Source organism: Heterodontus francisci, chromosome 17 (genome assembly GCF_036365525.1).
Source record: "Heterodontus francisci isolate sHetFra1 chromosome 17, sHetFra1.hap1, whole genome shotgun sequence".
Classification (NCBI taxonomy): domain Eukaryota; kingdom Metazoa; phylum Chordata; class Chondrichthyes; order Heterodontiformes; family Heterodontidae; genus Heterodontus; species Heterodontus francisci.
Window position 1 is genome coordinate 73,940,119 of NC_090387.1, and position 19,065 is coordinate 73,959,183.

At 44.1% G+C, this 19,065-nt stretch overlaps 2 protein-coding genes across 7 annotated transcripts in view; one reads left to right on the forward strand and one right to left on the reverse strand.

Annotated features, from left to right (window-relative positions):
- LOC137379060 (mixed lineage kinase domain-like protein) overlaps positions 1–17,857 on the reverse strand; it is a 76,856-nt gene extending 58,999 nt beyond the window's left edge. Inside the window, exons 1-2 of one of the 3 annotated variants that reach the window (XM_068049678.1) lie at positions 17,786–17,857; positions 4,494–4,743 (exon numbers count right to left, since the gene is read on the reverse strand). The gene's annotated coding sequence lies outside the window, so the exon portion shown is untranslated. Of the gene's footprint in view, positions 1–4,493; positions 4,790–5,214; positions 5,376–17,785 lie in introns of those variants that run through there. The other 2 variants (XM_068049677.1, XM_068049679.1) reach the window with 2 other exon arrangements.
- Positions 17,855–19,065, forward strand: part of wdr59 (WD repeat domain 59) — a 115,369-nt gene continuing 114,158 nt past the window's right edge. For all 4 annotated transcript variants that reach the window (XM_068049673.1, XM_068049674.1, XM_068049675.1 and 1 more), the window contains exon 1: positions 17,855–17,947. In XM_068049673.1, coding sequence (XP_067905774.1) covers positions 17,894–17,947 — 54 coding nt within the window. In that variant the 5' untranslated portion in view covers positions 17,855–17,893. The remainder of the gene's footprint in view (positions 17,948–19,065) is intronic.

Below are 19,065 nucleotides of genomic sequence, written 5' to 3' on the forward strand. Positions count from 1 at the left end.
TGTGAGAGCAGCAGGGAGAAGATCCCAAACAGTGTAGGTGCGAGAACACAGCCATGTTTCACACCACTCAGGATCGGAAATGGGTCTGATGAGGCGCCGCTATGCTGAATTGTGCCTTTTCATGTTGGCATGGAATGAGGTGATGATACTTAGTAGCTTTGGACATCCAATCTTTGCTTGTAGTTTTGAAGAGACCACGTCTGCTGACCAGGTCAAAGGCTTTGGTGAGATCAATGAAAGCAACGGAGAGGGGCATCTGTTGTTCACGGCATTTCTCCTGTAGCTGGCAAAGGGAGAACAGCATGTCAATGGTGGATCTCTCTGCTCGAAAGCCACACTGTGCCTCAGGGTAGATATGCTCAGCCAGCTTCTGGAGCCTGTTTAAAGCGACTCGAGCGAAGACTTTCCCCACGATGCTGAGCAGGGAGATTCCACGGTAGTTGTTGCAGTCACCGTGGTCACCCTTGTTCTTACAGAGAGTGATGATATTGGCATCGCACATGTCCTGTGGTACTGCACCCTCATCCCAGCACAGGCAAAGCAGTTCATGGAGTGCGGAGAGTATAGCAGGCTTGGCATTCTTGATTATTTCAGGGGTAATGCTGTCCTTCCCAGGGGCTGGCTGGAGAATCAATGGCATCACTGAGTTCCAATTTTGTTAGCTGTTCATCCAGCTCATCCATGACTGGCAGAGACTGGGCTGCATTGAGGGTGGTCTCAGTGACAACATTTTCCCTGGAGTACAGTTTTAGGTAGTGTTCCACCCAGCGGTCCATTTGCTTGCATTGGTCAGTGATCGTGTCCCCTGATTTAGACTTGAGGGGGGTGATCTTCCTGATAGTTGGCCCAAAAGCTCTCAATGCCATCAGACATTCCTCTGATGTTCCTGGTGTCGGATCCAGCTGAATACGACTGCATAGGTGTTGCCTGTAGTCATTTGTGCAGCGCCTGGCTGTTCTTTGTGCAGCGCTTCTGGCTGCTTTAAGTGCTACGGATGTTAACTCGCTGGGGGCTTTCTTGTAGTTCAGCAGTGCAATGCACTTAGCAGCTATGATAGGTTCCAGCTCTTCAAAGTGAGATTGAAACCAGTCTACATTCCGCTTCTCAAGTTTGCCATAGGTGGTCATTGCTGAGTCATAGATGGCGTCTCTGATGTGGGCCCACTTGGTCTCTGCATCCCCTGTAGGAGTGTTTTGAAGGGCTTTTTCAAATGAATTTAGAAACTTTTGTAACAGCTGTGGATAAGAAATTCTGCTAGTGTTGATGCGCAGGCGGCCCTTCTGCTTGGAGTGATGCAGCTTCTTTGGTTTGAGTCTCCCTTGCTGCACACCAAGGAGTGGTCGGTGTCGCAGTCCGCACTGTGGAAGCTGCGTGTGATTTGAACACTGTTTTAAAGAGGCTCGCCTTGTGATGATGAGGTCCAGCTGGTGCCAACAACGTGATCTTGGGTGCCTCCATGAAACCTGGTGACAGGGTTTAGTGTGAAAGAACGAATTGGTGATGCAGAGGTTGTGATAGGTACTCAACTCCAGCAGTCTCTGTCCATTCTCATTCATCCTTCCAATGCCATAGTGCCCATGGCAGGAGGGCCATGAGTCTTGGTCGGCCCCAACCCTGGCGTTAAAATCCCACAGCAGGAACAAATGTTCGGTATTGGGAATGCTACTAATGATCTTCTGGAGTTCCTTGTAGAACTGGTCTTTAACCTCAGGTGGGGAGCAGAGTGTTGGAGCATAGATGCTGAGTAGGTGTACTGGACCAGAGGCGGTGAACAATCGGATGAACAGTATGCGTTCCGAGCCATTTGAGGGTGGCTCTATCATGCTGAGCAAAGAGTTTCTGATGGCGAAGCCCATTCTATGCTGTCTTGGTTCTTCAGGATCCCCACCTTGCCAGAAGAAGGTGTAGTCTTGCTCTCTTAGAGATCCGGTCGCAGGGAGGCATGTCTCCTGAAGTGCTGCAATGTCCACATTGAGTCTACTGAGCTCGTTGTTAATGATGGCGGTCTTCTGAGAATCCTTGATTTGTGTAAGGTCTTCCGACAGGCCAGGACACACAGTTCTGACATTCCAGCTTGCAAAACGAAGGGCTGGTACCTTCTTTCCTTTTTTTTTGGTCGTGCTGTTTTGCGGTATTACAGTCCACTTATCGGACAATGACCCTGAGCTCCAAGCACCCATTGAAGCAGGTGGACTGTGGCGGGACAGAATCTTACTGACCGGGGGTTGCCCGGTTTGAGGCGGCCGGTAGCTGTTCAGTGAGATGCGATGACCTCTCCCACCGACAAAGGCAATCCGTGGCGCCCAATCTCTATGCCAATTGAGCTGGACTTATAACCCGCAACTGCTGCCTTCCGTGTTTTGGTTGTTGTGAGACGACTATGGAGTGACCTCTCCATGGCGCATGCCTGGGCAGATGTATGGAGGTTGTGAGTTGCCCAAGTGTCAAAACCCCCCTTTCGGCCTTCCTGGTGGGGTCCAAAGGAGTGCAGAGCACGATGTTTGGCACCGGTATGGCTGCAGGAACTGCCGGAAACATGCCAAAGGTGACACATGATCACCTTCGGGGTTCCGCTCCGGATTTTCTGTTAGGGTTTACTCCCTTAGCCTTGGTCTCTCCCGAGATGCCCACAGGGCAGTGGGGTTGTTAGCTTCTATCCCTGAGCAGGGTCCTAACAAGTAAGCTGTGTGATTTCATGGAGGGAGAGGGAATGGGGGAAAGGAGGTGCGAGGGGATGCAGGGAAGGTGGTGGAGGGGGGAGGCATCTGGCAGGGGTCGTGACTCTGGCGAGCGGGCCAGCCCACAGCCTGCACGGCCTCCTCGATTATCAGCATCCTCCAGGCTGACGTGGTCGCCATCCAGCTCATGTATACATCAGTGATTCTCAAACTGGGTTCCACAAACCCCTGGGGTTGATAGAGATTTTCCAGGGGGTCCGTGAAATAAGCAAATGCACAACGGCCAGAGATCATGTGGCAATTGACGCGATCCTCATCCAGTCAGCAGCACGTTCGCCATCCTCCGAGTCATTAATGATAATTGTGAGTAAACCATTACTGCCCACGATATCATCTCACTTCCAAACCTCACCACACTCGTGGGAATATTTCAAATGCTGCTGATGACTGACATGATCTTCGTCTAACTGTCACATGACATCTCACCAACGGAAAGTTAGTGACTTATTTCTTGAAAGTTTTTTCCTTAAAACCTTTCCTGTGGGTGAGTGGTGGTAAAAGAAAAATGAAAAAATTTTGGCTATGGCAGCTGAGACAAACCGGACTATTCGGGTTTGGCCTTTTCAGCTTTAAAAATTGCCTTGTTGCCCTGCCCGGACTGTTAACAAGCACCTCAAGGAGCTTAATGGGCTCTTAATTGGAGATGGGTGGGTTCCCTGTTTCCCACCACCCCCCTCCCCCAGCCTTCCCTTTGAAAATTGTGTTGTGTTTCGGAGGTGATGGGATCCAGTACTGCCCTCCAGGAATGCGATTTTCAAATTGCACCCGTCCCCCTTCCTGATCCCACTGGCAATTGAAAATCCTGGCCTCGGACTCTGCAAGAAGTCTCACAATGAATGCGCTCAGTGAAAATACGTGATTTTTCATTCCAAATATTTGTTGTCATTGGATGAAAAGGAAAAATATATCATTGTGAAAGTCAAAGTGGCAGAGAGAAAAGGGGATTTTTCTTGTTTAAAAAACATCAGAACATTACATTTTATTGTTTTGTGTGTTAAAAAAGAAATAAGTAGGATTGGATGTCACTTTATTTGGAAAACAGGAAGTTACAAAATTAAACACATATATGCAGATTAATTTACAAACAATTTTGCATGCATTTTTATCTATGTAAAGGGGGATGTTTGGATAAATATCTTTGCACACTTGGGGTTTAGGTACATGTGGAATGAGATGTTTAGATGTGGTTTGATCTCTGACGTCAAGGTGGAAGATAACGGTTCTCGACATATTCAAACAGCCTTTCCTCTTCCCTTCTGAAAGTTAAGCAAGAAAGCTGTTTGAGCACTCTACTCTTTTCCACTCCCCCATCTCCAATTTTTTTTTCAAATCTAATAAACAAAAATGAAACAAAAACACATTATTTTGAATGCTCCTACGGTTTTTGTCTCTCCTGTGTTGCTCCAGTACTGTCCAGGAGATTGATCTTCAACTCCTGGAGACTTCAGGGTAACCTTCGGAAAACGTGGGGGGTGGGGAACGGTGTGGGGAGAGTTGACAACTTGGATCCAAGTCACTGACTTGAATTGAGAGACTGTTTGGACTCCCAGCCCCCTCCCTCAGTCACTCCTGCACTCCCGTTAAATCACAGCCAGAGTTTGGAAATGCTTTGAGTTGTTTCCAGACAAGAGACAACGAAAGGTCGAGGGGGGAGCCCAGCCTGGGATGGTCCTTGTATAATAAGTGAAAGCCACCAGGGGAACGGGATCCCGATAAAGCGCCAGTTATCTACTGCAAGGCTGATTCGACTCCTACCTTAGTTGCAGAAGAGTTGATTCACTCCGCTCCCGTTGTACCAGTCAGTGAACTGCTTGAAAATTTATATTGCTGTTTCCACACTGCCCTGGTTTCTATTCCTCTTTCGTTTTCTTCCAGATTTTTTCTTCTCCGACACTGGATTAATTCCAGAACACTTCCTTCTGAATCGGACACCACTCCCCCCAATCTCACTCGAGAATCGGTTTGGGGATCTGTCAACCCAAGCCGTTCCTGTTGCGAGTATTAGCTGGGAGGCAAAGGAGTTGTGTTAAAACTAGGCTACTGAAATGACGCTACAGGAAACTGGCAGAAACTGAAAGAATACGTGCTCACACATAGTTACCCAATCAAATAGAGCACACACACATAGACTCAAAGACAAAATACAAAAATAGGGAACGGCATACAATAAAACAAACACAAATACCTCAGTATAAACAAGCATACACAAGTTCAGAAAAAGTATAAATACCTTCAAATTCTAACTCATACGGTACAAACACAGCCATTTAATACAACACTCCGACCAGCCCCAAGTCACACAAATAAATTCAAAACCACACAAAAACTGGGGCATACTCTGCTAACACACACAAACTCAGATAGTATCCAAACAGATTCACAAAGGACAAACACACACTTCTACTCCACCAGATTACCGCGCAGGTAGTGAAGACAAAAATTTACCCCACTCTTTAACTACAAGTTTCTTCTTTACCTAGTAGTTAGCTGGATGCAGAGGGGAATGTCTGGCTGGAGGGGATAGTAGCTAATTACTGAATTCAGGCTGAAGTGAATGACTCTCAGTACTGCTACTGCTATCCAGTATTGGGGAAACTTTGGTGCAGTGACAGTAATGTGTCACATCAGCATTCTCTTAACTTCTCGCTTTTCCAGATCTTTTTACTGCTGCTCTATGCCTCACACTTTTCATTTCCATCTTTCCAAGAAGTCTACTGAGAAGTTAAGAAATAGTGAGCCAGTGATACAAAGAAACTGCAATGATTTTAGAAAATGGGGAAGAGGTGCTTCCGTTGCGGTTCAATCTTTACACACTGGAGGAAGCGCTAGGGGTCAGCTAGAATTTCTTTAATACCAGCTGTTCTCTTGTTTGTTTAGCCAGATGTTTGGTATTCACTCTTCAAACCAGAAAAATTCACATAAGTAAACTTTCTATTTGTTATGGAGTGCACATTCTCTTCAGTACTGAGGGAGTGCTGTCAGATGTGCCATCTTTCAGTTAAACTGTGCTCTTGTCTGCTGGTTCAGGTGGATGTAAAATATCCGATTCAGAGGACAAGGAGCCACCACAAGGAATTGGCTGTCTTTTATCCTGCAATTAATATCACCAAATAAATTCTTGGCATCTATCTCATTGCTGTTTGTGGGATCTTTCTGTGTCATACACTGAAAATATTAAAATTTACTGCTCCTGTATAGGGAACATATACCGAAAATAAAATAGGAACATCGGAACAGGAGTAGGCCAGTCAGTCCCTTGCTCCACCATTCAATTTGATCATGGCTCCTCTGTATTTTAGCTCCATTTACCTGCCTTGATTCCATATCCCTTAATAACCTTACCTATCAAAAATCTTAGTTTTGAAATTTTCAATTGACCTAGCTTCAATGTCCTTTTGGAGGAGAGATCTTCAGATTTCCACTAACCTGGTGTGAAGAAGTGGTTCCTGACGTCACTCTTGAATGGTCTGATTCTAATATTATGGTTATGGCCCTTGTTCTGGATTGCCCCCAACTGAGACAATAGTTTAATTTCAGATTTCCAGTATCTGCAGTGTTTTGCTTTTCTACTATTCTATTCATCATTTTAAACACCTCAATGACATAGTACTGACGCTTCTGTTTGTGGCTCGGTTGATAGCACTATTGTCCTTTGACTCACAAGATTGAGGGTTCAAGTCCCAGGCCAGAGAGCTAAAACCCAAAAACTAGCCTGACACTCCAATGCAGCACTGTCAGGGGTGGGGTCTTTTGGATGAGACGTCAAACTGAGGACCTGTCTGTTCTCTAAAGTAAATGTAAACGATCCCATAGCACTATTTCAAAAAAGAGCAGGGGAGTTATCCCTGGTGTCCTGATCTTAATCAATATCACAAAAATAGAATATCTGATCGTTATCACATTGCTGTTTGTTGGGGCTTGCTCTGTGGAAATTGGCTGCCGTGTTTCCTACATTACAACAGTGACTACACTTCCAAAGTACTTCATTGGCTGTAAAGTGCTTTGAGACATTCTGAGGTCATGAAAGGCATGATATCTATGTAATTCTTTCTTTCTTTCTATTCTTCTTTTGGGCCTCCTTATCTCGAGAGACAATGGATACTTCGCTCCCTAAACCTGTTTGGCCATTTAATGAGATCATGGATGATCTGCAACTTAACTCTATATTTATGTGTTTGCTCCATATCCCTTAATACCTTTGGTTAACAAAAATCAATCTCAGATTTAAAACTAACAATTGATCGAGTATTAATTGTCATTTGCGGAAGAGAATTCCAACTTTTTACCACCGTTTGTGGGTAGAAGCATTTCCTAATTTCAATTCTGAAAGGTATTGGCTCTAATGTTTAGACTGTGCCCCCCAGTCCTAGGCTCCCCAACTAGCGGAAATAGTTTCCCCCTATCTACCCTATTTCTTCCCCTCAATATCTTGAAAACTTTGATCAAATGATAGGAAGAAACCTTTTCCCTCAGCAGATGTGTCAATAACCCAGGGGGCATAGATTTAAGGCAAGGGGCAGGAGGTTTAAAGGGGATTTGATGAAAAGTTTTTTTCACCCAGAGGGTGGTTGGAATCTGGACCACATTGCCTGAAGGGGTGGTAGAGGCAGGAACCCTCACAACATTTAAGAAGTATTTAGATGAGCATTTGAAACGCCATAGCATACAAGGCTATGGACCAAGTGCTGGAAAATGGGATTAGAATAGATAGGTGCTTGATGGCCAGTACTGACATGATGGGCTGAAGGGCCTGTTTCTGTACTGCATAACTCTATGACTTTAAATCACCCCTTAACCTTCCAAATTCAGGGAATTACAATCCTAGTTTGTGTAATTTCTCCTCATAATTTAACCCTTGGAGTCCAGGTAACATTCTGGTAAATCTATGCTGCACTCCCTCCAAGGCCAATACATCCTCCTTAAGGTGTGGTGTCCAGAACTGCTCGCAGTACTCCAGTTGTGGTCTAACCATACCTTTGCATAGCTGTAGTATAACTTCTATCCACTTGGATTCTAGTCCTCTAGATATAAAGGTCAGCATTCTATTAGCCTTCTTGATTATTTTCTGTACCTGTTCATGATATTTTAATGATCTATGTACCTGGACCACAAGTCACAAAAACACAAGAAATAGGAGCAGGAGTAGACAATGTGGCCCATCGAGCCTACTCCACCATTCAATATGATCATGGCTGATCTTAGGCTTCAAATTGACTTTCCCGCCCGATCGCCATATCCCTTGATTCCCTGAGACACCAAAAATCTGTTTATCCCAGCCTTAAATATATTCATCGATGGAGAATCCACAACCCTCCAGGGTAGAGAATTCCAAAGATTCACAACCCTTTGAGTGAAGTAATTTCTCCTCAACTCAATCCTAAATGATTGGCCCCTTTATCCTGAGACTGTGCCCCCGTTTTTTAGATTGCCTGACCAGTGGAAAAAATCTCTCAGCATCTACTCTATCCAGCCCCTTCAGAATCTTCTATTTTTCAATGAGATCGCCTCTCATTCTTCTAAACCCCAGAGAATATAGTACCAATTTACTCAGACTCTCATCACAGGACAACCCCCTCACCCCAGGGACCAGTTTAATGAATCTTCATCGTACCACCTCCAATGCAAGTATATCCTTTCTTAAATGTGGAGACCAAAACTGCACACAGTACTGCAGATGTGGTTTCATCAAAACCCTGTACAACTGTAGCAAGACTTCTTTATTCCTATACTCCAATCCCCTTGCAAAAAATGTCTCTTTGGATTGCCACTGTTTATAGCTTTTCATCATTTAGAAAGTACTCTGTTCTATCCTTTTTAGGTCCAAAGTGGATGACCTCACATTTGTTTACATTTAAATCTATTTGCCACAGTTTTGCTCATTCACTTAATCTTTCAATATTTCTTTATAATTCTATGCTTCCATTTACACTGTTTACAATGCCACCTATCTTTGTGACATGGGAAAATTTGTATTGGTGGTTTTCTATCTCATCGCCCAAGTCGTTAATAAATATGGTGAATAATTGAGGGCCCAACACACATCCTCTTGGGACATATTGAGTCACATCCTGCCAATTAGACAACCTGTAAATTATCCCTACTCTCTGTCTTCTGCCACTCAGTCAATTTCCTAAACAGGTCAAAAGTTGGCTTGAATAACTGGAGGTTCATCTTTCGCTAAAAGGTCTCTTATGAGGGCCTTTATCAAATACCTTCTGGAAGTCCATATAAACAACACTCAGAGACATTACCCTGTCCACTGCTTCAGTCACCTCTTCAAAACATTCAATCAAGTTCATCAAGTTTATCAAATCCATGCTAACTGTCTCTGATCAGCTGAAAATGTTCAAGGTGTTCAGTCACTCTATCCTTAATTATAGACTAGTAATTTTCCAACAACAGATGTTAGGTTAATTGATCTATAATTATCTGGTTTCTCCATCTCACCTTTCCGAAATAGCAGCATGACATTCACAATTTTCCAAACTAAAGGAAGGGTTCCCGAATTGAGAGAAACTTTGAAGATTATAGTTAGGGCATCTGCAATGCTTTCACCTATTCCCTTTAAAACCCTGGGATGGAAACCATTTGGTCCTGGGAATTTGTCACTTTTTAATGCCATTATTTTCTTTATTACTGTTATTTTGTTAACGTTAATTTTGGTGAGTCCCTTTCCTATTGATTGAATAATAGTTTCCTTGGGATGTCTGGCATGCTAGCTTCTTCCTCTACTATGAACACTGATGAAGAATTATTATTCAACACGTCTAACATTTCCTTATCTTTGTTGAGAATATTTCTGTTATCAGTTTTTAACGGGCCCAAATTACTCCTGACCACCCTCTTTTTCTTAATGTAATTGTGATTTTTTTGGTGTTGATTTTGATATTCCTTGCAAGTTTCTTTTCATACTCCCTTTTTGTAGCTCTTATGATCTGTTTTGTCACCCTTTGCTGTGCTTTGTATTTCTCTCATTCTCCAGGATCTGTGCTATTTTTTGCATTTGTGTATGCTTTCTCTTTTAGTTTGATGCTATCTCCTACTTCCTTGGTCACTCATGTTTTTTGTGGCAAGTACAGCTCTTGCTCTTAGGGGTATAAACTGGTTTTGTATCAAAATAAATTATTTTTTGAACAACTCCCATTGATCTTCTGTTGTTTTACCTATCAGCAGATTTGCCCAGTTTACTTAGACAGTCTGTATCTCATTGCATTCAAGTCAGCTTTACCTAAATCTTGAATTTCAGTAGTTGTCTCGCATTTCTCCCTTTCATCACGATGCCGAACTTGATCATATTATGACCACTATTAGGTAAATGTTTATGCACTGGTAAGCTGTTCGCTAAATCTGACTGATTACTAAATCTAACATGGCAGGCCCCTTGTTGGTTCTAGGGTACATTGTTGCAGAAAGTTTTCTGATGAGTGCTAGTCTGCTTATCCCAATATATATGAAAGTTAAAATCCCACATTAAAGTCACTCTGGCTTTTCTCCTTCCTTGTCAAATCTCTATATTTATACAATCTACCACTTCACAGCTCCTGCCAGGAGGTCTATACACAACTCCTGTTCCACCCTTAATTCCTTTTCCACTTCTTAAATCGACCCATAAAGTCTCCTCTATCATCTTATCTCTCATTATATCCTCTCAGACCAGTGAAGTGATTTCATCCTCCATCAGTAAGGCTACTTCTCACCCTGTACCATATTCCAGATCTTTCCTGGAGACGTTATAACTTGGTATATTTAGTTCCTAGTCATGACTGTCTTGCAGCCATGCCTCCATAATGGCTACCATGTCATACCCTCCAAGTTGAATTTGCACCTGCAATTCTTTCAATTTGTTCATCATACTCTGTGTGTTTGTATAATGAATGCTTATCTGGGCCACACACCTTCACCTGCCCTTCTGCTTTCATGTTTTACTCACACATTACTTAGTTCTCTTTCCTAGTTTAATCCTATTTTACATTTCTTACTTTAGATTGTTGGTTTTCATTTTACCTGTAGTGCCTAAATCACAATTTCTAATTCCACTCTCTTCCCTTTTTTTTTCAAAGTATTATTGTTACGACTGAGGTGGGAGGAGTACACTGTTTATTCTAGTTCCACTTCTCCATAGGTCACAACATGTATTTAAATATTTTCCCACTTACCGATAGTCAATCATAGACTCTATTTTTATCCCACAATGAAACACACCAACCAGGTTTCTTTACTAAACAACAAAATGATCAGTTTATTATAAAACAAGTCTTAGCTCCTAATTCCTAGTACTCTCCAAACTCTTACCTACTCTGCCCTATGTTGTTAGTTCCAACATGGATCACAATTACTGGATCCTCCCCTTCTCGCTCTCCAATAGTTTTTCAAGCCAGTTCGAGATAGGTCTCACAATGATACCAGATAGGCAACATACCACATGGGACTCTTGATCCTGCTTACAAAGGATGCTATCCAGCCCTCTAATTATTGAATCCCCTAAAACTACCATATTATGCTTCCCCTCCTCCTCCCCCTCTGCCCTTTCGACAGCCTCCGACTCATGGTCCACATTCTGGCTGACTGTCCAACAGTCTTTATCCATATCCTCACAGATAGTAAGTACTTTGCACCTGTTGGATAAGATCAATTTCTGCAGATCCTCATTCTCTATCTCACTTGGGTTCCCTTTACACTATCAGTTAACTCTATTCTGATCCTGCACCTCTCTAGGAGGTGTGACAGAGTTCTGGAGCAAACTGTTCAGATACTTCTCCTATCCCTTGTGCATCAAGGAATCGAATGCACTACAGCTCAATGACCGTGAGCTGGAGAGATTTGAGAACAGGCATCTACTGCAAATGTAGTCGCTTGGGAGAGTCTCGCTGTCCACAAACTCCCACGTACTGCAGTCCAGACAGACAACATGCTCTGCCATATCTTAGTCTAAATTATTTATATCTACTTTTTAGTTTCTTGTAAGGTTTTTTTTCTTTTTCCACACACTAACTTGCACTAAGCACTAAAAGACTGGACAAAAATTTTAAATACTGCCTGCAGCTTACACAAACAACTACAAATATTAGAGGCAAAAAGCAGCACCTCCTTCCCCCTCTGTTGAAGTGTATTCCCAGGGCAGAGGCACCTGCAATAAATACTATGTGAATAACCAATAACATATAATTCTAGCTAGCAATGAAATGTTTGCAAGGCATCATGGGACCCAGCTAACTTGACCACATTCTTTACAAGGGATGAGTCACATAAATTCAGCAGAGTCTAATCGTGGCCTCTAGCCGATGCCCTTATGAAATGTCGACAAAGATGGAATGCTGACAAAGTCACCCGTCTGTAACAGGGTTAAGATAAGATGTTATGTATACATAAGGCCCAAGGGCGGTGAAGCAGGGGATCTGGAAGACATCATGTACGCATGCGTAACCCCTAGCTGTCCAAGAGCATGAGCTGACCACGCAGTCCCCCAATGTCTAGTAACCCATTTCATTGGTTCTACTGATCAATGTATATAATTTATAATCACTATGATTGGACCCTGTCCAGCCAGGATGGGCTGGGTAACTGTTTGAAATTGTACAAGTATTGATGATTTTCCTTTGTTCGGTAGAGAGGAATCTGGATTGCCCAGTGACCTGCTCCCCGCCGGCGTGATCCAATAAACTGTTTGACGTTTGGAGCAGACCCGAGCGTCGAGCGATTCTTTCAGATTCATTCCCACTAACACCCTCTACAACAAATTCCCACTCTCATCCAATTCCCAAGTTTTACACTCTGTTTACAATGCACTCTGGGCTAAAGGCCTGCTTGAGTCTGCAATTGAAACCCGACCCGAGCCCGACAGAACCACATCCGACCCAAGCCCAACCCAGCTCGAATCCTTTGATTTTTTTTCCCGCGCCTGACCTGACCCGACCCGACCACCGGAATGAAGTTGATTATATTAAAGAGGTTGTGCTCTATTTTGGATGGAATTGCTCACTGCAGACTAGTGCGGAGTCCAGATGCACGTTTCCCGCCTTGACGTCCTGGCTGTTCAAATCTGGAAGCTTTTCCCTCCCTGACCAAAAGGCAGTACTGTGTCCGACCCGACCCGAGCCAGAATGCCGGACCCGGAAGAGAGACCCGACCCGAACCTGACACGTTATCGGGTCTGGTCAGGTAGCCGTGCTCTACTCTGGGCAATAGCAGGTACTATTTATTTTTATACACCTTTTGAGCCACACCCAAGTTACAAGTTCTCACACAGTTTCCTGCTCACAGAAACTTGCCCCTATTCAAGCAATCACCTGCAGCTGGTTAACAGTTAACTGTCACTGACAGGCAGGTCAGGATTTTGAGTCCCACGGTGTTCCCGACAGCAGGACTGGAAGTTGGCATAATTTCCACTTCCACCATTTTTCCTGTTTCACACGTGATTATATGTGTAACTAAACCATGTGGCAACGGGCATGGGAGACGGCCTTTCACTGGTGGAACCCGCTGTCACTAGGCCAAGCATTATGATCGCCATGGATATAAAGCATTCTGTGCTTGCAGCCTCAAGGATCCGTCCTGTCCTGTCGTCTCTGCATTAATTTTTGTAATCCAGCACCAACCTCACGTCATTTATTTTTCTCTGCAGCAACAGCAAAGGAAATGTCAGGCAGCCGGCCGTGTCCTGCCCCCACTTCAGTGATGCCTCCCTGCAGGTTCTCCTCCAGGCCATCAGGGAAAGGCGGAAGGTCCTTTTCCCTGCAGATGGAGTTCGAAGACCCTCCTGCCTGACGAAGGCGGCCTGAATGGAAGTAGCAGAGGAGGTCTTGAACTGTGGAGTGACACACAGAACCTAGGTGCAGTGTCGCAAGGGTATCAATGTGTATTAGATCGGCGATGGTAAGTAGTCGAGGCAAGGCTGTTTTATTGCTTTTCTCCCTGGCTCCATCTGTTTCAGATAGAGGGCAGACAAGGCATGCAGTGGATTGCGTGAGCAGCCTTGGTGTCATGCACATACTGATTGGCAATTGTCAGCTTTGTGCACATTGTTGACGTACTTGGATGTGTTGTGCGAATGCCAGTCCTGAATGAGTGATGTCGATGCATGTTTACAATAGTTGTGATTCATCTTTTGGCATGTCATTCAATCTGCACTATCTCGTGCAGGATAAATGTATCCACAACCAGCGCAAGCAGGCAAAGACAGATGGAGGTGAACCAGACATCAGAGTCCTGACACTAGCTGAAGAGGAGGCTGCAGAAATTGCGAGAGAGGAGGAAGGCAGGGCAATCGCAGATGGTGAGGCAGGATCCTCAGGCGGACGGATGAAATGTCATCTTCAGTCTTGCAGCCATATGTGCACAGCAAAGGAAAGTGTCTGAACTGATGCTTTATGTGCCTCTGTTTGTGTCTCCACTGCAGGTGCCAGCACTTGAGTCTCTGAATGCTGTGAGGCCCAAGACTCCGCCTCTGGGGAGGAAGATGAAGCCAATACCTCAAAGAGTGCATCATCACCTGCCTCTTCTTCCACCTCTGCCAGCGCAGAGTTCACATTAACTGTGGGGGGTTTAAGATTAGAATCTGGGTCACAATCTGGTGTGCACGACTCAAACATGTCCCAGCAGCTGAGGGAGCATGTGCCCACTGGGTCCCTGAAAATTGGAGGACTGCTGGGGCCAGGCCTCTGCTCAGCCCCACACTCATGATGATCCTCTGTTTGTTGTTACAAGAAATCTGCTGGATGTGCAGCAAAGCCATGTGGAAAATATGTTGGAGTTGCCTGAGGGCTTGCGTGGCTTTGCACGTGCCATGGAGGAGTCCACGCAAGCCATGACGTCTGCCATGTTCCAGGCATATGAGCATATGGTTTCTTCAGTCGAGAGTTTAGCAAGCTCCATGGTGAGTTGGGTTGAGCACTCGAGCCATATGCGATCTGATCTGCACTCCATCGCTGTTGCCGTGGGCTTCATGCAGCAGAGTCTAAGGGAGAGGGGGACGACGAACCTGGACCTCCCTACAGGTGCTCCTTCCCCTCAGGGAGACAGGCAGTGACTAAGAAGGGCTCTTTTCCCTCAGTGCATGATGCTTGAACACCAGCAACAGGCAGAAGGTAAGGATGCTCCGAATGATAACATGCAGGAACGGCATTATCGAAGATGGGCACTGGCACATCATTGCATCCTCACCACAAAGACAAATTACTTTCAAATGTCATAGATGCAATGCCAGAGGCGCCTAAGGATGTCATGTGAAATGGTCACAGAAATTTGTAAGATCCTGTGGCATAACCTGCAGCCACTCAGTTTTGGTGGGAATCCCATGCCAATTTCCCTCAAGGTTACTGCTGCATACAATTTATTTGCAAGCATAACCTTCCAGGGATCAACCATGTGGCCATGTCGTTTGCATTATCGTTGGAGAAAATGGTGTGTGTAGAATTCAGGGCAAGTCTCCCCACCTACCAACCACCTCCTGCAACTTTCCAGCCTAAACCCATCACCCTTGTCCCACCCAATGTAACCGTAACCCTTCCATCCATTACCATTGAGCTTCTCCCATTACCGTGTACAGTGTCATAATCAATTTATTCATGCCATCCCTCCCCCTGTTCAGACTCCCATTACTATCGTTATGCAAGGTGACATATGTGGCATATCACAGTCTGCGACCCATTGGTGTATCAAAGAGGTGACCAATGCCATTTTTCACCAAGCCAATGATTTCATCTTCTTACCTGTCGAGAGGACAGCCAGGCAGCAAGGTCTGCAGCCTTTGGCGCCATTGCTGGCCTCCCTAGAGTGCAAGGGGTGATCAACTGCACTCATGTGGTCATAAGAACTCCCTGGGATCTGCATGCTGCATTTGTGAATTGCAAAGGCTTCCACTCTTTAAACATACAACTAGTTTGCGACAACAGGAGAAGAATAATGCAGGTTTTGCACATTTCCCAGGCAGCTGTCATGACTCATACGTTTTGAGGAACTTACAGCAGCCAAGAGTTTTTGATGAATCAGGCAAAGTGGACAGCTGGATCCTGGGTGACAAGGGCTACCCACTTTGTACATGGTTGATGACACCAGTGCGGCATCCCCAAAGCACTGCTGAAGAGAGGTACAATGCTGCTCATGCATCCACTGCAGCCATCATTGAACATACCGTTAGCATGCTGAAAATATACTTCCACTGCCTTGACTGGTCTGGAGGGGATGTTCAGTATGGACCACAGAGGGTGTCATGAATAATTATTATCTGCTGTGCCTTGCACAACCTTGCGATTAGACATGACAACATTCTGCAGGTGGAAGAACACCAGTTCTCCTCAGATTAGGATGACTATGAAGCAGGTGAGGAGGAGGACAACAATGACAATGATGCCATTATAGATGTGAGGGCCAAGGAGAGACATGAAAGGGACATCAGGGAGAAGGTTTAAAGTTAGTTAGATACTCAAATTGTTTCTTATTTTAAATAAAATTAACCAGGTGAAATTATGCTAACAGTTAAAGAAGCCAAGCCAAGAATCACAATGTTGCAAACCACCGAATAAATTAGCCAAAATCTTCTTGCCAGTCATCACAATAAACTCAGATTAAATGTTAAGGAGTACATGAAAACATTGGAGTAATTACTGGCCCGGATTTTACGGTCAGTGGCAAAGCAAGGGAACTCACCTCTGATCTTGAAAATAGCTGCCCACAAAGATCTAGTGATCTGTGGAGAATTTATTTTACGTAGTGAGTTGATACAATCTGGAATGCACTGCCTGAAAATGCTCTGGTCCTGAAAAGCTAATTTTGTATTTGTGGAATGTCAAATTTTTCCATAATGATAAAAAAAATCCTCATTTTCTATAAAAAAAAATTTCTTTTTTAAAAGTTTGTTTATCTTTATTTCCAATCATAATTTATTTTGCAATCTAACAATTTAAATTAAAAGCGAAGGGATTCAATGGTCTTAACTTCTTTGCATACTGTGTGCATACTTCTATGTTATTGGCTGCTTACCTGCTTGCTGTCATCAATACTGCTGCACACCAAGACATCCCCTTGTCTTGACACAATAATTAAACTGCCATTGGGAAAGGGGAAAAACACGCCACAAAGATCTATCTTTGTTAAGACCATTGAATCCCTTCGCTTTTAATTTAAATTGTTAGATTGCAAAATAAATTATGATTGGAAATAAAAATAAACAAACTTTTAAAAAAGAAATTTTTTAAAAATAGGAAATGAGGATTTTTTTTTATCATTATGGAAAAATTTGACATTCCACAAATACAAAATTAGCTTTTCAGGACCAGAGCATTTTCAGGCAGTGCATATACACCCTACTGAGCCAGCGGTGCTTGAGATGGCTTGGCCATGTGAGTTGCATGGAAGATGGCAGGATCCCCAAGGACACATTGTACAGCGAGCTCGTCACTGGTATCAGACCCACTGGCCGTCCATGTCTCCGCTTTAAAGACATCTGCAAACGTGACATGAAGTCCTGTGACATGGATCACAAGTCATGGGAGTCAGTTGCCAGTGATCGCCAGAGCTGGCGGGCTGCCATAAAGGCAGGGATAAAGTGTGGCGAGTGGAAGAGACTTAGCAGTTGGCAGGTAAAAAGACTGAAGCGCAAGGCGAGAGCCAACTGTGCAACAGCCCCGACAAACAAATTTCTCTGCAGCACCTGTGTAAGAGCCTGTCACTCTAGAATTGGCCTTTATAGCCACTCCAGGCGCTGCTTCACAAACCACTGACCACCTCCAGGCGCTTATCCATTGTCTCTCGAGATAAGGAGGCCAAAGAAGAAATGTATGTAAATGAGCATGGTTACACCAGCTAAGCCAACATTGTTCTATCTCCCTTTGGTGTTGCATATGACTTTTCGATGGAAAATATGTAGAGGAAAATAAATACATATTTGGCATGAAACACGTTTAACTGAAGACTAATATTTTAACGTATTCCTACACTGTCGCTGTTTAACAATATGAATCAATACCATACTACTAAACCACAATTAAAATAAAATAAGGGCTTCAGAACCTACTAACAGACCATTAACTGACTAACAGGCCTCTGCTTACTCGGAAGGCCCGGTGTGCATGAGGCATCTTGGGTAACAGCTGACGTCGAGCACGTTACGTATAGCGTAATGACGCAGATTGTTGTTGGTTGCTGGCTCCGTTCGTGATATGGCAGCTCGTTGGAGCAGTGAGAATGTGGTGGTGGAGGTCAGGGACTCGCAGGTAACCCCCACACCAAGCAGTCGTGGTACACCACGGGGCTTCAGGATCGTGTTTGGCGAGCGCTGCAGGAGCGTGCGAGGGGCCAAAGAGCCTCTATTTGTTTCTAACCGGGCCGAGTTAATGGGACTGCGCATGTGCGGGGCCAGGACGATTTCCCCTTCCTGAGGGCAGTAATCCTTTTATCGGGTGGTTGGTTTCACTTAATTTAGAAACTATTCTTGTGCACAGTCCCATTATACACTAATGAAAGACGCTGATTTAGGGACCTTATTCATAGTGTTTTTCTAATCTGCAAATCGTAAAAGTAACCAGCCACTTATGCTTGACTTAGTGACCAGGTGACAATAACTGCTGCCCTATGTGTTCTCTCAGAAAATGCTATGGAGTCCACAAACTGTTTGTGCAAAAAATGGTAAAGGGTCAGATTAAGAGAGAATACTATAAGGTCTAAATTAGGTTTACAGTGCATGTATGTAAATGCAAAAAGCTTGGTAAATAACTTTGTTGAGCTGCGGCTGCAGACAGCCGTCAGGGAATAAGATGTAGTGAGAATGGAGACCTGGCTTAAAAAAGGGCAGGACTGGATACTAAATAATCCTGGGTAACATTTAGGAGAGATAGGGAAGGAGAGAAAGGAGATGGGATGGCCGTATTGATGAAAGAGAATATTACAGTGATGCTGAGAGAGGGTGTCCAAGAGGTGTCAATGAAAGAATGCATTTGGTTGGGGTTAAGAAACAATCGAGGCACTATTACACTACTGGGTGTATCTATACACCACCAACTAGTTGGGAAGATTATAGAGGAGAAAACTTGAAAGGAAATTAGGTACAAAAAAACTATAGAATAATTATAATGGACTTCAATTATTCTAATAGAGACTGCGATAGTTACAGTGGAAAGGGTGGGGGGGAAGAGTTTCTTAAGTGTGTTCAGGAGAATTCTCTAGATCAGTATGTTTCCAACTCAAGGAGGAAGGAGGCATAATAGCAAAATATTGTAGATGCTGGAAATACTCAGCAGGTCTGGCAGCATCTGTGGAGAGAGAAACAGAGTTAACATTTCAGGTCTGTGGCCTAACATCAGGAGACGTTGTTGGATCTGGTTCTGGGCAATAA